The following is a 19,219-nucleotide window of genomic DNA, read 5'->3' on the forward strand; positions in this document are numbered from 1 at the left end:
ATGCCAGTGTTGGGAATGGAAAACTGGTATTTGAAAGTTTACAGTGCACTCTGGTGATTATTTTTTATGACGTGACACATGAGCAAGCATACATCCAGTAATCCCACTCAATATCGTCCCAAGAGAAATGGGGAAAAAACAAACCAGCCAAAAACAGACTGTAAAAGGCTTGTACTCAGTGTTCATGCTTATTTACAATAACTCAGTTGGAAGCAATCCAAACATATAAATTTTAGTATGTTAATTCACATTACTTAGTCTTAAAAAGGAGCGGACAGTTGCTGAGTTGTGCAGTAAATTGGTGAAACTCAAAGAGTTTGTTCAATAGAAATAAGTGTACAATTTCATTTGTGTGAAAATTAAAATTGCGGGAACAAAAAGCAGATGCATACTTGCTTCAGTTGGGTGTCATAGTTCTCTATTGTGGTGTAACAAATTACCACAAATTTAGCAACTTAAAATAATTCCTATTCATTCTTTTACAGCTTTTAGTGAGCCAATCCAGATGGGTTCTACAAGGTCTCTGTCCTGTGTTGTCCAAGGCTGAGGTCAGAGTGTGGCGTGGGTAGGCTTCTGGCTGGCAGAGTCCTCAGGGAAGAATCTGCTAACAGGCAGATTCTTTTCCTTGTAGGACTAAAATCTCGGGTCTTTGGTCTTAAAGGCTCCCCACAGTCCTCATGTGGGCTCCACATCCTTGCTGCCCTACAGGAGTGAAATCTGCCCACCTTCTCCTCACTCCCCACAAGCTATAGAAAGCCCTCTTTGTTTTTAAGGGCTCCTATCATTAGATTGGCCCAACTCCAACTCCCCCCCGCCCAAAAAAAAACCTCAAAACTCCTGTCATCGTCCGTGTCATAAAACACAAATACCATCGATGGATTGCATCTTGCCTGTCTTCATGTTTTGGAGAGCAGGGTGTACACTGTGTAAGGATGTGTATGTGTGTTCATGCATGTACGTGTGTGTGTACATTATTTTACTTCCGCCCTCTACACTAGCAAAGGTTATGACTACGAAGAGGCTTAAGAGAGCTATTGGGGATCAGAAACAGTTGGCCATGGTAGTGATTGCATGTCAAACGTCCTCAGCTGTACACGCTAGAGGAATGGATTTTAGTGACTAACCACGATTCAGAAAAGCAGGCTAGTTTTTAAATCCTGGATTTAAAAATACTGATAGTGAAAAGAAGTTGATACTAGTATCTTCCAAACTGCTTTAATTTTATCTTATTGAATACTATACTGTCCATAGTATACACAGCAGAGAAAAATCATATATATATATATTAGTGTGTAAAAGGATTGGGATTAATATGAGGTAAGAGTAACAGCCAACCCATCCTTAGGGCGTCTTTTAGGGTTGGAGTCCCTGTAGTTTGCTTGGTTTTTGCTGCTCAGCTGTTGGACCTGGAGATGGTAAAGCCAGACATTGCTAGCACCTTCAACTTCCTGCTTCATATGCTTTGCTGATTTGCCTTCTGAAGGGTACCTTGTATCCCTTCCCTTAGCAGTCTGTCTTCTGCTGCTCTTGCCCAGGACCCTGGTATTTCTCACACATTCCTGGACCAACCTTCGGATTTGTTGCTCTTATGCATGTACTCCTTTACATAGCTATCATTAGTCTATAACAAAATATCCATCTATTATAACTAGCCATTTACCTCAAGTAGTGCCACAGTCCTGATGTGAAGTTTGCCAATTTGATGGGTATATAGTGTGTTTCAAGGAGTGTGTGTTTGTTACAATTTAGTCTTCTCCATTTGTTGATGTATAGTCTTAGCCTATTTTCCACTTGTAAACTTGTTTTGTTTGTAGCCTTTAGCAGTTCCTTGTGTGTTTTGTTGGTTGTAGTTATTACAACCTTGTCTAATTTCTTTTTGGAGAGAAGGATTGTTTTCTTATTTTTTAAGTCTTTTGATTTATATTCAGTATTTTGTTTTCTGTTGCATTCAGAACTTCAAATTTTAGCAGCTTTTAAGCTTGATATATATTGCTTTGTCATTGAGTTCTATATATTAACCTCACATTTTATCACTTAAACTGTTGGTTTGTTGTTTACTTCTAACTCCTAAAACAATTCTCCATGACAATTTGATATTGAATTTACTGAGAGTCCCTTTAATTTTTCATGATTCTAACATTATTTTATTACATTTCTTGAGATTTAGTTTATCTTTTTGCATTTGTGAACACACAAATACACACACACACACAGATACCTTTATGAATTACATAAATGTGCCTAGCCTAGAATTCATAGTTATTTTGGCACAGGATTTTTCTCTCTTTTTCCTCAGGTTGAGCAACTCTATTTCAAATAACAAATGAAATTGCTTGGATGTTCATTCACATAAAACATACATGTTCTCACACTTCATTGCTTATCAAATGGGATCATTGTTACATAAAAGCACTGTTGCTTTGTTTATTTCTTTAATTTGGTCCCAAGGTCTCTCTGGAGAGTGGCTGTAAACAAGCCCTGGCCTGAAAGGGTTTAGGTGATTTGGGTACTTTTGTTCTGGAGTATACCCTAGTGTCTGAGCACCCAGGCCCCGTGTGGAACTAGGTGTTCCTCTCACTTGGAAGTTACTTACAACAGGGACTTCTGTGGCTCTTGCTCAGCCCGCGTCCAGTTTCGGATAGCCATTCCCTCACAGAGCTCTAAGAGGAAAGGCAGGCAGCTTGGAGTCTGTTTAGACAAGGAACATCTTCCACCTCAGAGAAGAGGGGGCAGGGCCAGCAGGAAGGAGAGGTGTCTCTAAGTATGCACTCCCACTAGTGGGTGAGGAACAAGAAGGGAGGACCTGTGGATTCAAACCTTGAGAGGAGTTCAGGATGCTACCTAGTGGTGTGTACCAGAGTTTGTCCAGTAACATTTTTTGGAGCAGCATGCCACAACTTTACACACACCACAGCTGTGAGGTGAGCATGCCATTTAGCTGCTCAGTCTTTGCAGAGTCTCAAGTCCATTGGATCTAGCCACCCCATAAGAAAGTGTCTGGCAGGAGGCCACTGTATAGGGCAGATAAGGACCTGTATCTACCACACTGATAAGGTGGGAGGAGATTAGAGAGTTAGAGCAGTGGAGGATAAAGAAGCACCGCCTCTCTTAGAAGAAAGGCCATACATGTTGAGAGCGGATGCGGAGCCTCTGCAGATGCCTTGTTAGGCTTGTGTGTTTCTGCTGAGGGTGCCTGCTTTTGTTTCCTTCATGGTTTACTGCTGCTGCTCAGTATACAACGCTCAGTATTGGGGTGGTGGGTGTTGAAGTTTTTGTCATTGTTGTGGATTTGTGTATGTGTGTGTGTTGTATGTATGTGTCACATGTGTGTGCTGGTGCCTGTGGAGACCAGAAGAGGGAGTTAGGTACCCTGGAGCTGTTGTTATAGGCAACAGTTATGAACTGCATGGCTGGGGCGCTGGGAACAGAGCTCTGCTTCTGAAAAAGCAGCACGTGTCCCAGCTGCTAAGCCTCCTCTCCAGCCCTGTATGCCTTATATTTTAAATTTTAATGCTTGTTGGCAGGTAGATATTGCCAGAAGGCATGATAGTAGTGTGTGTGTGTGTGTGTGTGTGTGTGTGTGTGTGTGTGTGTAAGTGGAGACTGCTTATTTGTTTCCTGGATGCCGAGAACTGAACAACCACACAGAAACTATATTAATTATAACATTGTTTGATCAATGGCTCAAGTGTATTTCTAGCTGGCTCTTATATCTTAAATTAACCCATTTCTGTTATTTTGTATTTTACCATGAGGCTCGTTTTGTTACCTCTTGCTTCTTGGGACTGCTACATGGTGTCTGTCTCCTTAAGCAGCTACATGGCATCTCTTTGACCCTGCCTACTCTCTTTCTATAGCTCTTCCAGACTGACTATATTCTGCCTTGCCATTGGCCAAAGCAGCTTTACTCATTAACCAATAAGAGCAGCACATATACAGAAGGAATCCCATATCATCTACCCTTTTCTGTCTAAATAAAAAGTAAGGTTTTAACTTCAACATAGTAAAATTACATATGAAAAAACCAGTATCAGGCAAGAATTACTCTTACACTGTTTAGTCTATTTGTTTCTAGAAAGTTTCATATCTAATTTATCTTTTATCATAACTAAGGAAAACTATAACTACCTGTCTTCAACTCTTCAAAGACCCCAGAAAGATATAATACTATCTAAGTAAACAGGAAGTGCAACTTCCAAAGCTCTAGAATTGACAGAGACATCTCACTGCCTGGACAGTCACCCAAAATTCTTCTGTAACATTGGGGTATCCATCTTCAGCCTACAGGCCCATAGTATCGGCATCCGGTATTTTCCATGAAGCAGGAAATTTGAAGATCTGTTCTACCTGTAATGGCAAAGTTCATAAGTTGTTTTCTTCTGTGTCCTACAGAATGTCTGGCAGTTTCTTCTGTGAAGCAGGAACTCTGAAGGACCATTCCATCTTTTGGAAAGTTCAGCAGTCACTTTTCTATGGGTCCTGCATGTCCAGTTCATACAGTATACCATAAAGCAGTCCAGGCAAGATCAGTTTCTTACCCAAATGGCTAGCCATTGAAGGCACATTCCATAACAAGTTTCTTTGATGCCCATCAATCTCTCTGAAGTAATTGGTGCAGCCAGGAGCAGACATGTCTCACTGTTGAGAAAAGTTTAGGTTATTAAAACATTTTAAATGCCATATTCTGTAGGTCTTTGAAGTGTTGAAGATTATCTAACTGAAATATATCTCTGCGTGTCTAGAAAATCTAACTAACATGACTATAAGTTTGGCTATTATAAATGACTATCTATTACCCTGTTATTTTAAATTATACATTGCATTTTTAAATGAGCATCATAAACATTAATACCTTAAACAAGAGTAGAAATATACATATAACAAAACTGATCTTAAATTTGTATCAATAAACCTGCAAAGTATTCATTTCTTTATCATACTCTCTTTTTTTTCTTTAGAAAGACCTTGACTGTAATCATTAACTATTTACAACCTACCCCTTTTAAATGAAAACAAACATTTATAAACAATATTTGGAAATTTGGGCATTGTTCTCTAGACTTCTTCCTGCTGATTGGGGGTGCTGTTAATCAGATCTTTCGTGGAGTATCCTGTGTAGTTGATCCATCGCAGCCAGCAGTCCTGAAGCTGTCATGGATGTTAGACCTCCTGGGCCGTCACTTCAGGGGGTCTTGTTTGATCAAACCATATTAGCCAGTAAGAAATCTACAGCTTTTTATCCTCTGTGGAAGCAAAAGCAGAACCACTTTTCCTGAGACTTAAATTTTGAAGTCAATATATCTTTAAAATATATATGTTGGTTTAGCTTAGCAGCTCATACAATGCAATGCCTCTCTGTAGTTAACTCATTTACAGTCAAAAAGTGGCATCTTCCACTCAGCTTGTTTTTGGTTTCATCCATGTTTCATGTTACCAGTATTCTATTCCTTTTTGTGTTGATTAATATTTCATTGTATGACCACACAATATTTTGTTTATCCATTCATCCATCTGTTGCTAGAATTTGGACAATTTCCACTTTTTGGCTATTATGAAGAGTGTGTTACTTCTCTTCTGCATCACCTCTTCAAGACTTACTTAGGCATAGATATAGACTTCCATTTGGAATCAACTATCTTTCATTCTTTTGATGAATTTTGTCAATAAATTTCCAGCAACTACAGTTTTCTGTCACATTGATGTGAGGCTTACCATGCTTGGATATGAAGGTTATGTCTCCTTCATGATTTGGGGCTCATGTTTGGATATGAAGGGCTGTTTAAAAATGTAGTTTATTTTCCTTGTGACCTATGATAATTTAGCATTGGGAAGCAATGGGTCTTTGAAAATTAGGTAACATTTGACTTTGAGTCCAGTTCTGGCACCACTATCAGAGGGAGAATGCCTATCTCTTTTCTATTTTTAACTCAACTACTTAGTCTTTTTGTTTTGTATTTTTGCTTGGATTAATTTTAGTACTTTATATTTTGCTATGCACTTATCTGGACCTTTAAATTTTTAGCGCTATTTTTAGACATTATTTTACAATGTTTTCACATACATATCTATGATCTTTTCTCCTTTATCAGTTCTACTGGTTTTATATCTCCCTTCTCTTTAATCAGCCTCATGAAGATATTTCTAGTGTAGTTTTTGCAGAAACTAAGTTTGATTCATTCTCCTTTTGACAATTTTTTTCTACTTCTCTTCTTCATTTTATATTTGAACTTTAAGTCACCTGTTTTGCTTGCTTTCACCTCTCAAGTTGAACTCTGAAATTCTTACCTCTTTCTAGAAGTATTTGCCTTTTCTTTCTAGGAATCATTGGTGAATTTGAGTATATTTATGCTTCTTGACTTTTAAATCATACTTAATGTGTGTGTGTTTGCATTGCTTTTTAGTGCTTTGCATGAGAACTTAAAACTATTTTAGTAATTCTTTCATAGTTTTATACCATACCACCCAACTGTTCCTCGATCTACCCCCTCCCCACCCATCCAGACCAATTTGTGTTGCCCAAATATTTTTGCATGTGTGATCTTCCTTTGGAGTGTGATCTACTTTTCAGGGGCTACATTCTTAGAAGAAACCGACGCTCCCTCTCCTAGAAGCTATCAGTTTTCAGTAACTCCTCAGCTAAAAAGGAGTTTCCTGTCCAACTCCCTCTCCATTGTGGATTTGATATGGCTTGAATTTTCAGAGGTCTTGTGTGTTTTCTCTCAGTTACTGTGCATATGTTCATATGTATAGCTTCCCTGCACTGTCCAGAAGACACTGTTTGCTTTAAGTCATAGACTGCATCTGGTTCTTTAACACTGTCTTCCACAGTGATCCCTAAGCCTTTGAAGAATGGGGAATATATATTCCATTTAGAGCTGAGTATTCTGGTCTCTTAATCTTTATAGTTGGCCAGTTTTGGGCCTTTATGTTAATCCCATCTACTACAAACATAAGCTTCTCTGATGGGGGTTGAGAGATAAATCAGTCTCTGGGTATAGCCTGAACTTATTAATCACAAATATTTTCTTCTCTTTCATTCAAATTTTTTGTTACCTATCTTTTCAATTTTTTGTTTTTAATTTACACATTATTGTGAACTAGTTGATACTATGTTGTTTGTCTTAACTCTTATTTTTTCATTCTCTATTGTCTTGGTTAGGGTTTCTGCTGCTGTGAAGATATACCATGACCACAACAATTCTTATAAAGGAGAATATTTAATTTGGGTGGCGTACAGTTCAGAGGCCTAGTCATCATGGTGGGATATGGCAGTGTGCAGGTAGACGTGGTGCTGAAGAAGGAGCTGAGAGTCCTACATCTCATTCCACAGGCAACAGGAAGTAGACTGACTCTACACGGAGCAAAGGAGGCCTCAAAGCCAGCCCCCACAGTGACACACCTACTCCAAGGCCACACCTCCTAATAGTGCCACTCTCTCTGAGCTCATGGGGGCCAATTATATTCAAACTATCACATTATGTTATTGGAGGGTTCAGTTCCCTACCTCTTTTTGTTGTTAGTTTTTTGCATATTTATGTAGTTAGAATCAGAGAGAGAAAGAGAGAGAGAGATTTTATATATATATTTACACCTCTGCACGCATGTGGCAGTGAGAGGACAACTTAGGTGAACTGTTTCGTTCTTTCCACCATGTGTGTTCAACTGCTAAGCCATCTCACTGGCCTGCATCTGCTCTGTTCACGTTTTCTGAAAGTCCAACAATAGTTACCTGAGGTTTACCGAGTCATAAACTAGCCCTGTTTATGCTGAAGCAGGTGACAAGGCTCTAATATGTATGTGAGCTGATTTCAGGAGCAGAGGAGATGGAGGGACTTCATGAAGTCTGGGAATTTATTCCTAAGGGGCTTTTATTGCCTGCTAACAGGAGTGGTGCTCTAGAGTAATCTGTGTAGTGGGGGCAGGACAGAGCACAAAGGGGCTGTGCCTGTTCTTGCTACCACTTCATAAACAGGTTTTCCTGTAATACAGTCTTGATGTAGACTCTCCCAGATAGCCCTGGATATCGGTACTTTCCTGTATTTGTACTGTGTGGGTTGAGAGTTCTCTGGAATAGAAAGGTTACAACTAGGAATGTCTTTCTTGGTCCGTGGTATTTGGGGTTCTCCATCGCTTTAACTGCTGTCTCTTTCCTCCTCAGGAGCCAGTCACTTTTAATATTCTCAGACTTTCTCCCTGCTTTTCCTTACAGCTGACTTTTGTTTACTCTTTAGGGATAGGTTAGACCACTGGTTCTCAGCCTTCCTAATGCTGCAACCCTTTAATGCAGTTCCTCATGTTGTGGTGATCCCCAACCATAACATTATTTCATTGCTACTTCAGAACTGTAATTAGGCTGCTGTTATGAATCATAATGTAAATTTCTGTGTTTTCCAGTGTTCTTAGGTGACCCCTGTGAAAGAGTCGACTCCCAAGGGATCACAACTCTCAGTTTGAGAGCTACTGAGTCAGAAGACAGCACTGAACACATACATTCCTGTTTGACATCTTATGTGGGAATGGAAGGCACAGTATTTTTAAAGTATCTGTGTCTGTGCCCCTCATAAACCTGAGTTCTTAAAAGGGAGTAATTGCTTTACATATCTTACTTCATGGCATAGAATTGGTGACAATGAAGTTTTGTTGAAAGAATATAATTTTAAAACGATTTTCCATTAAAAACAGAAATGTATGGGCTGTGGAGATGAGTTAGTGATAAAAATACTTTCTGTACAAGTGTATAGACGTAAGTTTGAATCTCCAGAACCCACATAAAAGTTGAACAGGTAGCACAAGTGTCTAATCCTCGTACTCTTACATGGAGCTGAGAGGCAGAGACGGGAATTCCCGGAAGCTCGCAGGCCAGCTAGTCTGGCCTACATAGCAGAAAAACAATGACGAGACTGTCTCGAGCAAGGCAGAAAGCTCAGACCAAGACCAGAGGTTGTCCTCTGACCTCTCTGCCCATTTCATGGTATGTGAATGCTCACACTCACACACACATACACACACACACAATTTAAGGTAAGAATTAAAAATGCTGCTGTACTAGTTACTTTCTATTGTTGTGATAAGACACCATGACCAATGCAGCTTATAGAAGGAAGGGCTGGTTTTTGATTGCAGTTCCAGAGGGATAGGAGTCCATCACTATCATGATGTGGTAGTGAACAGGCAGGCATGTGCACAGAATCAGCAAGGTTTCATCTTGATCTGCTAGTAGGAGGAGAGAGAGCTAACTGGGGGTGAGATGGGCATTTGAAACCTCAGAGCCCTCCCTCAGTGACACATCTCTTTCAACAAGTCCACACCTCCCACTTCTTCCCAACTGGAAGAAGTTCTACCAACTGGGGACCAAGTATTCAAACATGTGAATTTATGGGGGCCATTCTCATTTAGAGCTCTATTAATGTTGTAAAACCATGGCTGAGTTTATTAGAAACAGTATATATGATGTATTTCAGGATTATTTAGATCTCTTTAAGAGAGTTAAGTAGAGGAAACAGCTAACATACTTTTATAATTTTAAAAATATTTAATCTCATCAAGCAGGACAATTACTGTTACCCCATTTGTGAGGTGAGCAAGTTTTGACTCTGGGATGGGAAGAATTTATCTGAGGCCAGGCAGCTGATAAGCTGGCCTGGAAACAAGGTCTGTTGGGTGAGTCGTTAGAGACTGGTGTCTTTCTTCTTTCTTCTCTAGTGCTTTGTTACCAAGTGGGTATTTGATCAGTGATAGCAGGCTGACCCAGTCGCTCATCTGTGTGTGCTGTGAAGATAGAATTCGGTGACTTTGACCTAGAATTAACACGGCGTCTGTTGCGATTCTATGCAGTTGCTTTCCTATCGTCCCTTTGCAGTATGCTTTCCTCTCTAGCATCTCTCTGGTTACACTGGTCTTCTTTATGTTCCTCCACCAGACCAGATTTCGATCCAGGTAATTACCTACAGTCGCTGATCACACTAACTGGGTCCTTGCCATCCGCTGGCTTTCCCTCCTTCAAATCTTGATGTAGATACAAGCTGCTTAGTCATTTCTCAACATCCAGCTTAAAGTGTAAGGTACACATCCTATCCTGCTTCCCGACCCTTCCCCAGTTAAGGCTGCTAGTGCCCTCTATAATTTAATGTGTTGTCATTGTATGAATCATTGTCTGAACTTCATTGTAGGTTCAGTGCTCAGGACAGTACATGGCTTGGTACAAATTTGTTAAATGAAAGAGTGCAAGGAGGAAATTCAGTTGATTAAAGAAAATGCTGATAGCAAGAACTTGTTTTTAATTCAGGAGTTGAAACTTTAAAGTCCATTAAAGCATACATTTGTTTAAAAAAAAAAAAGAAATACCTTACTAGAGATATTTATTTACTCTGCCTAGTTTGTAATTATAATATTAATTTACATAAACTCTAATGTTCTTAGAAAAAGTCTGCTTATAGATTACATATTTATTTAATATAATAATTTATTATTGGCAAGTACAGAATACCACTACACATCTAATTTACTTTTTTTAGAGAACATTTTTCTTAGGAAACCTTCCTCTTAGCATTGCAGTCTTGTGATAGATAGTGATTATTGTCCTATCAACTTAAAAAACATTCTAAATGACATGTTTTCATTTTCGTATTTCAGAATGCTATTCTAATCCTTCTGATGATGAGTTGTAATTCTTTATTCAGTGACTATATAAAATCATAAGTGAGAAAGTTTTGATCAACTTTTATTTAAACATTTCTTTTCTCTTTTTTTGTAGACTTGCTTTGAGGTCACGCTGATGAAATATGGAGTCACCTTTGATAAATTCACCTGGATCAGAGAAAAGCTGCGTTGTTAGAGAAACAAAGAAAACATGCCCAGAAGAACCCCACAGATGCCAGCTCTGCACCTTGCACCTTCTCTATATATTTTTAGCCCATCAGGACTAAGGACTTAAACATTAAAGAAGATGAATCATTCATCGTATATTTTTAGCAGTTAAAATTATTTTCATCAATGTGTAGAACTTATAAATTTTAAGAGTTATAAAACCTGTAAGGCCTTGTTTAAAATACCTTGCTTTTTAGCACGGAGAACTTCAACATTTACCTTGATTTATCAAAGTCCTGAGAAATGTAGACCATCAGGGAAGATAGGGACTTAGAAGCATACAGTCTTATTGTGGATTACAGTGGGTTTAAGCAGACAACTCAAGACATCACCCATTTTGTCATCCAAAGTAACACCGCATAAGCTTACTGCTTAGCTTGAATGCAAAAGAAGTTGCTTGAAAATGGCCTGGGTAAAATTCTTACGGAAGCCTGGTGGTAATCTTGGAAAAGCCTATCAGGCTGGAAGTTTGCTGTCCCTAGCCCCTACTGTCGGCTTATTAAACGAACCAGGACAGAACAGCTGCTTTCTTAATAGTGCTGTACAGGTGAGACCATTCGTTCCTTGTTTCCGCTGTTAAAGACATTTAGGGCCCTCTTGTGTAATGATTCTTTTATTTCCTCATTAACTGGAGTGACTTCCAGTATTGGGCTGTGTGCTGGGGGTGGTGTGCACCCATTCATATACCCATGAGCATGCAGGTACACGTGTGCACATGCAGAGGTCAGAAGTCAGCACCAGGGGTCATTCCTCAGCTGCTTTCCACCTCCTTTTTGGAAGCATGGTCACTCCCTGGACTGCAGCTCATCCGTTCAGCTAGGCTGGCTTGACTGAGCTTCAGAGAGCTGCCTGCCTCTCCTCCTTCCCCAGCACTGGCTACATACATGCTACCCTGGCTGGTTTCTACATGGGTCCAGGGATCTGAACTCAGGTCCTCAGGCCTGCATGACAAGCACTTTACCAACTGAGCATTCTGCTCAGCCTTGGAATACCTCCTGTCACTTTCAGTGAGACACAAGATAATCTCGCTGAACATTTTGGTTTTTATAATAATTGGAAATGATATTTCTCCAAAGAATGATACTTTTGTTCTGATGTAAAGAAAATTTTTATTCACAGTGCTTAATAGATTAAAAATATTTTTAAATGAACATTTTTGTTTTATTTAGCTAACACTCTCCTGCAGTATCTTTTAAAAGTAAGTCTAGTATACATCCCAGTAGATGGGATAAAAAGAAACAAGCTGCTTAGGTTGAAATAATACGGATTTATTTTACTTCAGTAGCTCAGCTCTCTTCACCTCCCAGTGACCCTTAAACTGCCTCTGAAATCATAATTTGAGTATCACTGTTTTATTTATTTATTTATTGTTTGTTTGTTTGTTTGTTTATCTTTTCGAGACAGGGTTTCTCTGTAGCTTTGGTGCCTGTCCTGGAACTAGCTCTTGTAGACCAGGCTGGCCTCGAACTCACAGAGAGTGCTGGGATTAAAGGCGTGCGCCACCACCGCCCGGCAGTATCACTGTTTTAGATTAACAAACAGTTATTTCCTCTATTTCACACCTTTTAAGAAATTATTTCAATAACTGTAAAACTTGATCTCTTAAATAATCTTTCTTTTATATAGTATGCTTTTGCTTTCTGTCAGCCCCAGATGTTTTCTTCCGAACACTAAGGTAGAGAGCGGCAGATCCAGTCTAGTGAACAGACACACCTGTGATGCACGTCTGTGATGTGCCGCATGCTCCACGCCGAGTCACCTGTTCTCAGTGGCTCTCCACCTGCAGCACATGTCCCCCACTCACCCACCCAGGAAGGGGAGCCAGAGACTTTAGGAAAACACTGATTCTGGTTCACTTTGGACCTCAAACAGCAATGTTCTGCCCAGCTTAGGCATTCTGCTGGCACTATTAAGAGAAAAGAAAATCCTTGTTGAATGGCAGTGGATATGAGGAAATCCAAGCTCCAGATGCTTTCATTGGGTCCAGCTGTCAATTCAGGTCTTTTCCTGTTTTCTGCTTTACGTTTTTCCTTTTCTTTAGTTCCCACAATGTGTGTGTGTGTGTGGGGGGGGGAGGTTTAGGGAGACAAAAGTTGCTACAAAAACAAATTCCAAGTATGGTAATGTTCATAGTCAAGAAAGTAGAAATTATTCTCTTGGCAACATACTTTCTTTTTAAATGGACATTCCATGGAACTTTGCCATAAAGACCATTTTTCTATATAGTGTTTGTTTATGGTACTTCCTACTACATTAAATGGAACCATGTTTCAATGCAGATTTTTTTTTCTGTTTAAATGACCTTTGCTTGCATTTTTTTTTAAATAGAGCTGGCTTGTTAATAATGTATTATTCTAGTTTTTGTGTGTTTGAAAAAAAACATACTTCATTCCTATTCGAAAGATTAGCAGATTAAAGCTGCCTGTGGTCATGCATGCCTTTAATCTCGCTTCTTTTGAGGTGGAGACAGGAAGATCAGGACTTGGAAGGCCAGCCTTAGGTGCATCTCAAATAGGGGAGACGATATGGACTCCCTGGTGCCTCCTGATAGTTTTCTTTCTGTACGCTCATAGTTTCTATTGAAAACAGTGGTTTTTTGCTTTTCTGTATGTCATGTCCTGTCCTGTGGCCCCTCTTCAGGTTTTTCCTTATCCCTGGTTTATAACATTGTGTCTCTACAGGTTTCTTGACGTCATTCATGGTTGAGCTTGTTGAGTCTCTTGAAGCTGTCAATTTGTAATTTTTATTTGGAACTCATTTACTATTATTGGTTCAAGTTGCTGTCCTGTTTGTTCCTTCTGTGGAGGACTCCAGTTTCATACATGTGGTTTGAAGTACCCACAGCTCATGCATGTACTCACATGCTGTTTGGAGTGACACACAGCTCATGCACGCCCTTCTTAGTCTTCCTTCCTCTGTATCATTCTGTGTGGTTCTGTCTCTGTATCTCCAAGTCTTTGTTTTTGCAATGTCTAATCTGCTATTTGTCGTACTACATTTTTTATCTTAGACATTGGTTTTCATTAGCAAATAATTAGGTATGTGTCTTCATGTCTCAGAATCATGTGTTCAGTCTTAACCTTTAGCCTATGAATTGTTTTCCTGTGCTTGTCTACTAATTTTGCCCTTTATATAAAAGATAGTTTTATATTTTGAAGTTCTGGTTGTGTGTGTGTGTGTGTGTGTGTGTGTGTGTGTGTGGAGGGCATGTCACAGAAGTTTCACCTTGTGGGGTTATAGATATTTTAGGATACCTAAAGATAATTTTGAACTTTATTCTGGGGCAATATTAATTTATTTGAAAACAGTCTGATCATTTTGTTCATGTTTCTTGGACAGGGAGTTTTAGTTACTCCAAACATTAATGTACTTCCAGACACTTCTTTTCTTTAGCCAGTGCTCTGTGCACTTGAGTTTTCTGTCTTGACCCTTGGTGGCTATGTGGAGAGGTGCTGGTGGTGAGGTCTCATCCTGGTCTTCCCATGAGCTCTCAGCATGATTCCTTCTAGTTTGGATGTTTCCTTTTCTGACTTCCGCATTGTTCTTACTGGAATACTTGGAGGGGGCCTGTGCAGTCCAGGGTGAGACCCAGCATCACTCTGTCCTGCTTGCTCTAGAAGCCTCCAGGGTTGAGATGTTGCTGTAGGCTGATCTGCAAAGCCAGTTCTCATCCACAAAACTACTACTCAGGCAGACTTTCTGCCAGAAAATATCTTGTTAAGAATCGGCTTCATGACTGTTTTAAAGCCTGCTTAGAAATTGATTGAAGAATACATCTTGTGAGGCTGTAGCAACTTCAGATGCACCTATGAAAAGATATGGGTCAGTGTAAGGCTTCTATACCAGTTCTCAGTTGTCAGTGTATTTTTATAGTGTTTCAAAGTGAGGAATATGATCAAAGTGTATATTCCTTTGTTAAACTTACTGTGTGTATGAATTTTAGGGGATACGTAAACTGTCGAAATGTAAAAAGACCACACATTTTTTAGGATTCATGTTAAATAACTACATGCAAGAAATTAAAAAAGAGTATATGCCACTAATTAATTAAAAAAGAGTATATGTCACTAAAAACTAATTAGTTCAGCAGTTAGCTGAGACTTATTTTATCAGTCAATAGACTGTATCTTATGAAAGAAGATAAGGATGAATTATAATTAAAGTAATTTTGTGATAAGAACTTTAAGGCTTTATACTAGTATGTTGAATACAGGAAGGATTATTTTTATAAATTTCATATATGTATATAATATAGTCTTATATCCATCCCTCACTCCCTCCCTTCAATTTCTCTGGGACTCCCCAGCTTGTCACCTCCCAGTTTCATATCATAGTGGTGGCATGGAGGTTGTCGTTATCCTTATCCTCATCCCCTCCTCCTCCGTCCAAATAGTACTGCACATATGTACACGGATTTAGGCCATTCACTCTGGCATAAGCAACCCACTAGAGGCCTCTTCTCCCTCAAAGTGACTTTTCCTCAGCAGCCATCAGTGTCAAGAGCTCCTTTGCTGGGGGTGTGGTCTCAGTAGCTCCTTCCCTATTATTCATGCCAGAATTTTTACTGGCTTGATCTTGTAGATCTTCCTTGCAGATAACCACAGGTCCTGTGAGATGACATTTGCCCAAACTTGTCATATCTACAAGTCTGCACTTCAGAGTTCTCTTCATCTGGCAGCTTAGTACTAACTATTGTTTACAGTTGGTACATTGACCAGATACTGAGTCTCTGCATTAATTGTTACCTACTGCAAAAAGAAACTTCTGTGAGAGCAGCACTAATCTGTGCGTACAAACAGATTTGGAAGTTAATTTGACAACGTAACCATTTAATATGAGTTTTCCTTCCTCTAGAGCCTGTGATATCCCTAGTCATGACAAACTTCTGACAAGTTTACAGAACCAGACTTGAAATGGAGCAGACCTTGTAGCCAATCAGAAAACAGTTGGTTACTCTCATAACTGTTATGCTGTTGTTGCACAAGTGCATTCAGTGTGGCAGACAGATCACTGTTGTAACCGGAAGGATCCAGAAAGGCCACTGTCGATGTCTTTTCTCCCCTTGTTAGCATGCGTGGTACCTTCCAGCACTCTGAACGCTAGCCAAGGGGGAGAGGGTTTCCTAGTCTGTCAGGTTGATTTCTCTGTGTCCTGCAATGGAAGTGGGTGGTGTCTTCAGCAGGTACCATCTTATCATCTGGTTATGGTGGGCAACCAAAAGCAATGATAATATTATGCCTACGTGTTCTGGGGTGCCTCTGGCTCCCTGACCAATCAGTGGAAGGGAGATACCCATGCCTGGCACTGAGATTGGCATTAAGTAATCACTTTGGAGGCCCACCCATGGAGGATACTTCAACTCTTGAAACAACATGAAAGACATTGGTTTTATGAACAGAAGCTAGAGTATGTCTTACTCACTGAATAATCTAAAACTTTTACGTGACAAAGCATACAGTTAAAACATGCTTAGCATGTTAGTACTCTGATAAATTCTTTGAGTTAGAAGCAAAGTTATATTTAATAGCTAACATTTGCTGTGCCCTTACTATGAATTCGATCCCTGTCTGACTGTTACATATACCATTTCCTTTAATCTTTACAATGCTTGGAGATAGATGCTACAGTAAACATTTGTCTATCAGTTCAAGAGCTGCTCAACAGAGCCAGAGCTGGAGCCCAGGACTTCTGCCTTCAGAGCTTGTGTTATTGGACATTTTGCTATCATTAATCTTCCTCGTCTTGGTTGAGACCTTTGAAAATGGATATCAATCTTGTATTTTTGTGATATGCTAAGAGATAATATGTAAGAAAGTTAAATACTACCAAGTGTTTTGCAAAACATTCATTTTGTTTTTACTTAACCTTTTACTAATATCTTGTTCTTTTGTCAAGAATTTAGATGTTTGAAGTTGGTTTTTATAAGTTATATTACCTGAAGAAATTACTAAAAGATGCAGGGAATCTTGATGAACTTTTTTAAAGTAATTACTTGTGTACCAGCTATGTGTCAGGCCCTGCTGTTCACACCCTTTACATTTTGTTTATTTAATCCTCACAAAAACTGTATGAGACAAGTAATATTATTTATTTCACTGTGTAGAATTCAGGTTTTACAAACATGGCTTTTAGGTAGTAGACTGATTTATTTCAACACTGACACTTGGCTGTCTGCCTTTCTCTTAGTAGCAAGTGTCTAAAGAGTAATTGCAGCAAATATACTCAACTTGCTGCTTGACTTCCTCTTTACCATGCCCCCATTGCCACAGGCCGCTTTCATTTAGTACGACCACACACATACCCATTCTTCTTGGCAGGACGCACTGACCACTATTTAGTACATCCTAGCTTTAAAGTCTAATTATACTTCCTTCCCAGACTTCCGGTGGTGCTAAGTATTATGACCTCTTCCTCTTTCATGTCTCGGCCAAGTTCTCTGTGTAGTGTCCCTTGTCTCCTGTCTGTCCTGACCCTTAACTCTGAGAACTTTGTTCTCGTGCTCTGTGCCTGCCGTGGCTTTTCATGTGAGTCGGTTGGAATTTCTTCTGTGTAGTCTTGTGCTTCCCATTGTTTCTAGTGGTTATGCAAGTCCATTTATGTACAGGGATTAAAGAAGTCATTTACTATTTTAATGCTTTTAAAATGTCAAAATATGCCCTTGTTTCATAATGAGAACAAGCTCAGTCTGTTTTTCATTTAAATCTGTTTTTTAGGTTTTATGGCAACTAGATATATTCCGAAGAAGCTTGAGAGTTCTGACTGGACATGTGTGTCAGGGCGATGCCTGTATATTTTGTGCATTGAAGGTAACTATCTAGTAATTACTGTTGGTCCTCCAAAATTCTCATTTTCATGGCTGCTTCGTTTGGCTAGGGCTGAAGTTCATTGTCAAATGACATAGTTTTGAAAATGAATGCTTAAAATATCACAGAATTTTGTCTTCTAGTTTTGTGTTAGATAATTAAAAATTGATATTTTAAGTAATATGAAACTGTTGAGAATACTTTGCTTTGTAGTTGCTGTTTATTCATTTTAAGGAATGTGTTTTCGACTGTTACTGAGTTCTGGGTGCTGCTCTCATTACTGGCCTAATGCACTGATATAGCCTGGGTTAATTCACTGAGCACAATTTGTAACAATTCCTGTTCTTCCCACACTTGGGATATACAAGCAGGTAACTTTCAAGTTCAAGGCTGCCCTGAGATACATAGTGAGAGCCTGTTAACACAAACAACAACAGAACCCCACTCTCATGGAACCTTTATGGCCTTTTGTGGAGTAGGAGACAATGTGTATGCCAAATGGAGAGTATGTTAGGTGATAAGAATGTGGATGGCCGAGGAGGAAATACTAACCAGAGAAAGAACTGGAAGTATTAGGAGGTTGACATTTTACTTGAGACTTAGGTGATGGCGTTCAGTAAAGGGCCTTGTGGGAGAAGAATCTTCCAGGTAGATTTAGAAACAACTTAAAAATGTTTCTCAATGAATACCAAAGAGGTCTGGACACAGAAGCATTGTAAGCGAGAGAATGAGAGAGCTGGGGGGAGGGGGGGAGAGAAGGATTTCAGAGGAAGGGGGAGTTCTGGCAGCTCCAGAATAGGGCTATTACAGAGGAGGGGAGGATGGCTCAGTTTGTTGTGCAAGCATGAGGACCTGAATTTGGATCTGCCTATAACCCCAGCTGGGAATTGGAGGTGGGGAGGGTGACTTTGGGTGTCGGGTGCTTTCCTCAGTCATTCTCCATGTTGTTTTGAGGCAGGGTCTCTAGTTGGACATGGAGCTGTGTTTGGGGGAGTCAGGCTAGCCAGCTAGCTCTAGGGACTCCCTATCCCTGCCTTCTGCATACTGGGATTGCTTGCAGGCACTCTGTGCCCACCCAGATTTTTTGTGTGGTTTCTGGGGATTCAGACTTTCAGACTCCAGTATCCAAGTGGGTGTTTTGCCTTCTGAGCCATCTCCTCAGTTCCCAAATAATTCACTTTGTATGGAATATCAGGATTAACTGTTCTGTATTCATTTCTGGGTATGGTTATGCTCTCTTGAATTTCTCTGCTGTGAAATTATTAAAGTGTTTATAATGGTAGCATTAGACCTACTGATGTACTTTTGATTTCTAGACAATATTTGCCCAGTTTCAACACAGTCGAGAAAAAGCACTTCCCTCAGATAACATAAGGCATGCTCTTGCAGAAAGCTTCAAAGATGAGCAGAGGTTTCAGCTTGGCCTCATGGACGATGCTGCTGAGTGCTTTGTAAGTATCTCTGACAAACGATAAGAGGTTACAGAAGTAGTTTTAATTCCTGATATGATGCAAATTTGAAGGCAAATAAAACATTAAGTGAAAAATGTC

General features: G+C 39.6%; 1 protein-coding gene across 2 annotated transcripts in view; it reads left to right on the forward strand.

Moving 5' to 3' along the window:
* Usp53 (ubiquitin specific peptidase 53) overlaps positions 1-19,219 on the forward strand; it is a 53,784-nt gene that overhangs the window by 5,951 nt on the left and 28,614 nt on the right. The window contains exons 1-4 of one of the 2 annotated variants that reach the window (XM_041648497.1): positions 11,383-11,413; positions 13,548-13,602; positions 17,580-17,672; positions 18,986-19,120. In XM_041648497.1, coding sequence (XP_041504431.1) covers positions 19,097-19,120 — 24 coding nt within the window. In that variant the 5' untranslated portion in view covers positions 11,383-11,413; positions 13,548-13,602; positions 17,580-17,672; positions 18,986-19,096. Of the gene's footprint in view, positions 1-10,753; positions 11,414-13,547; positions 13,603-17,579; positions 17,673-18,985; positions 19,121-19,219 lie in introns of those variants that run through there. The other variant, XM_041648488.1, reaches the window with a different exon arrangement.

The sequence above is a fragment of the Microtus oregoni genome, unplaced genomic scaffold (assembly GCF_018167655.1).
Source record: "Microtus oregoni isolate MIOR12 unplaced genomic scaffold, Mior012 000000F_ref0000247, whole genome shotgun sequence".
Classification (NCBI taxonomy): Eukaryota; Metazoa; Chordata; class Mammalia; order Rodentia; family Cricetidae; genus Microtus; species Microtus oregoni.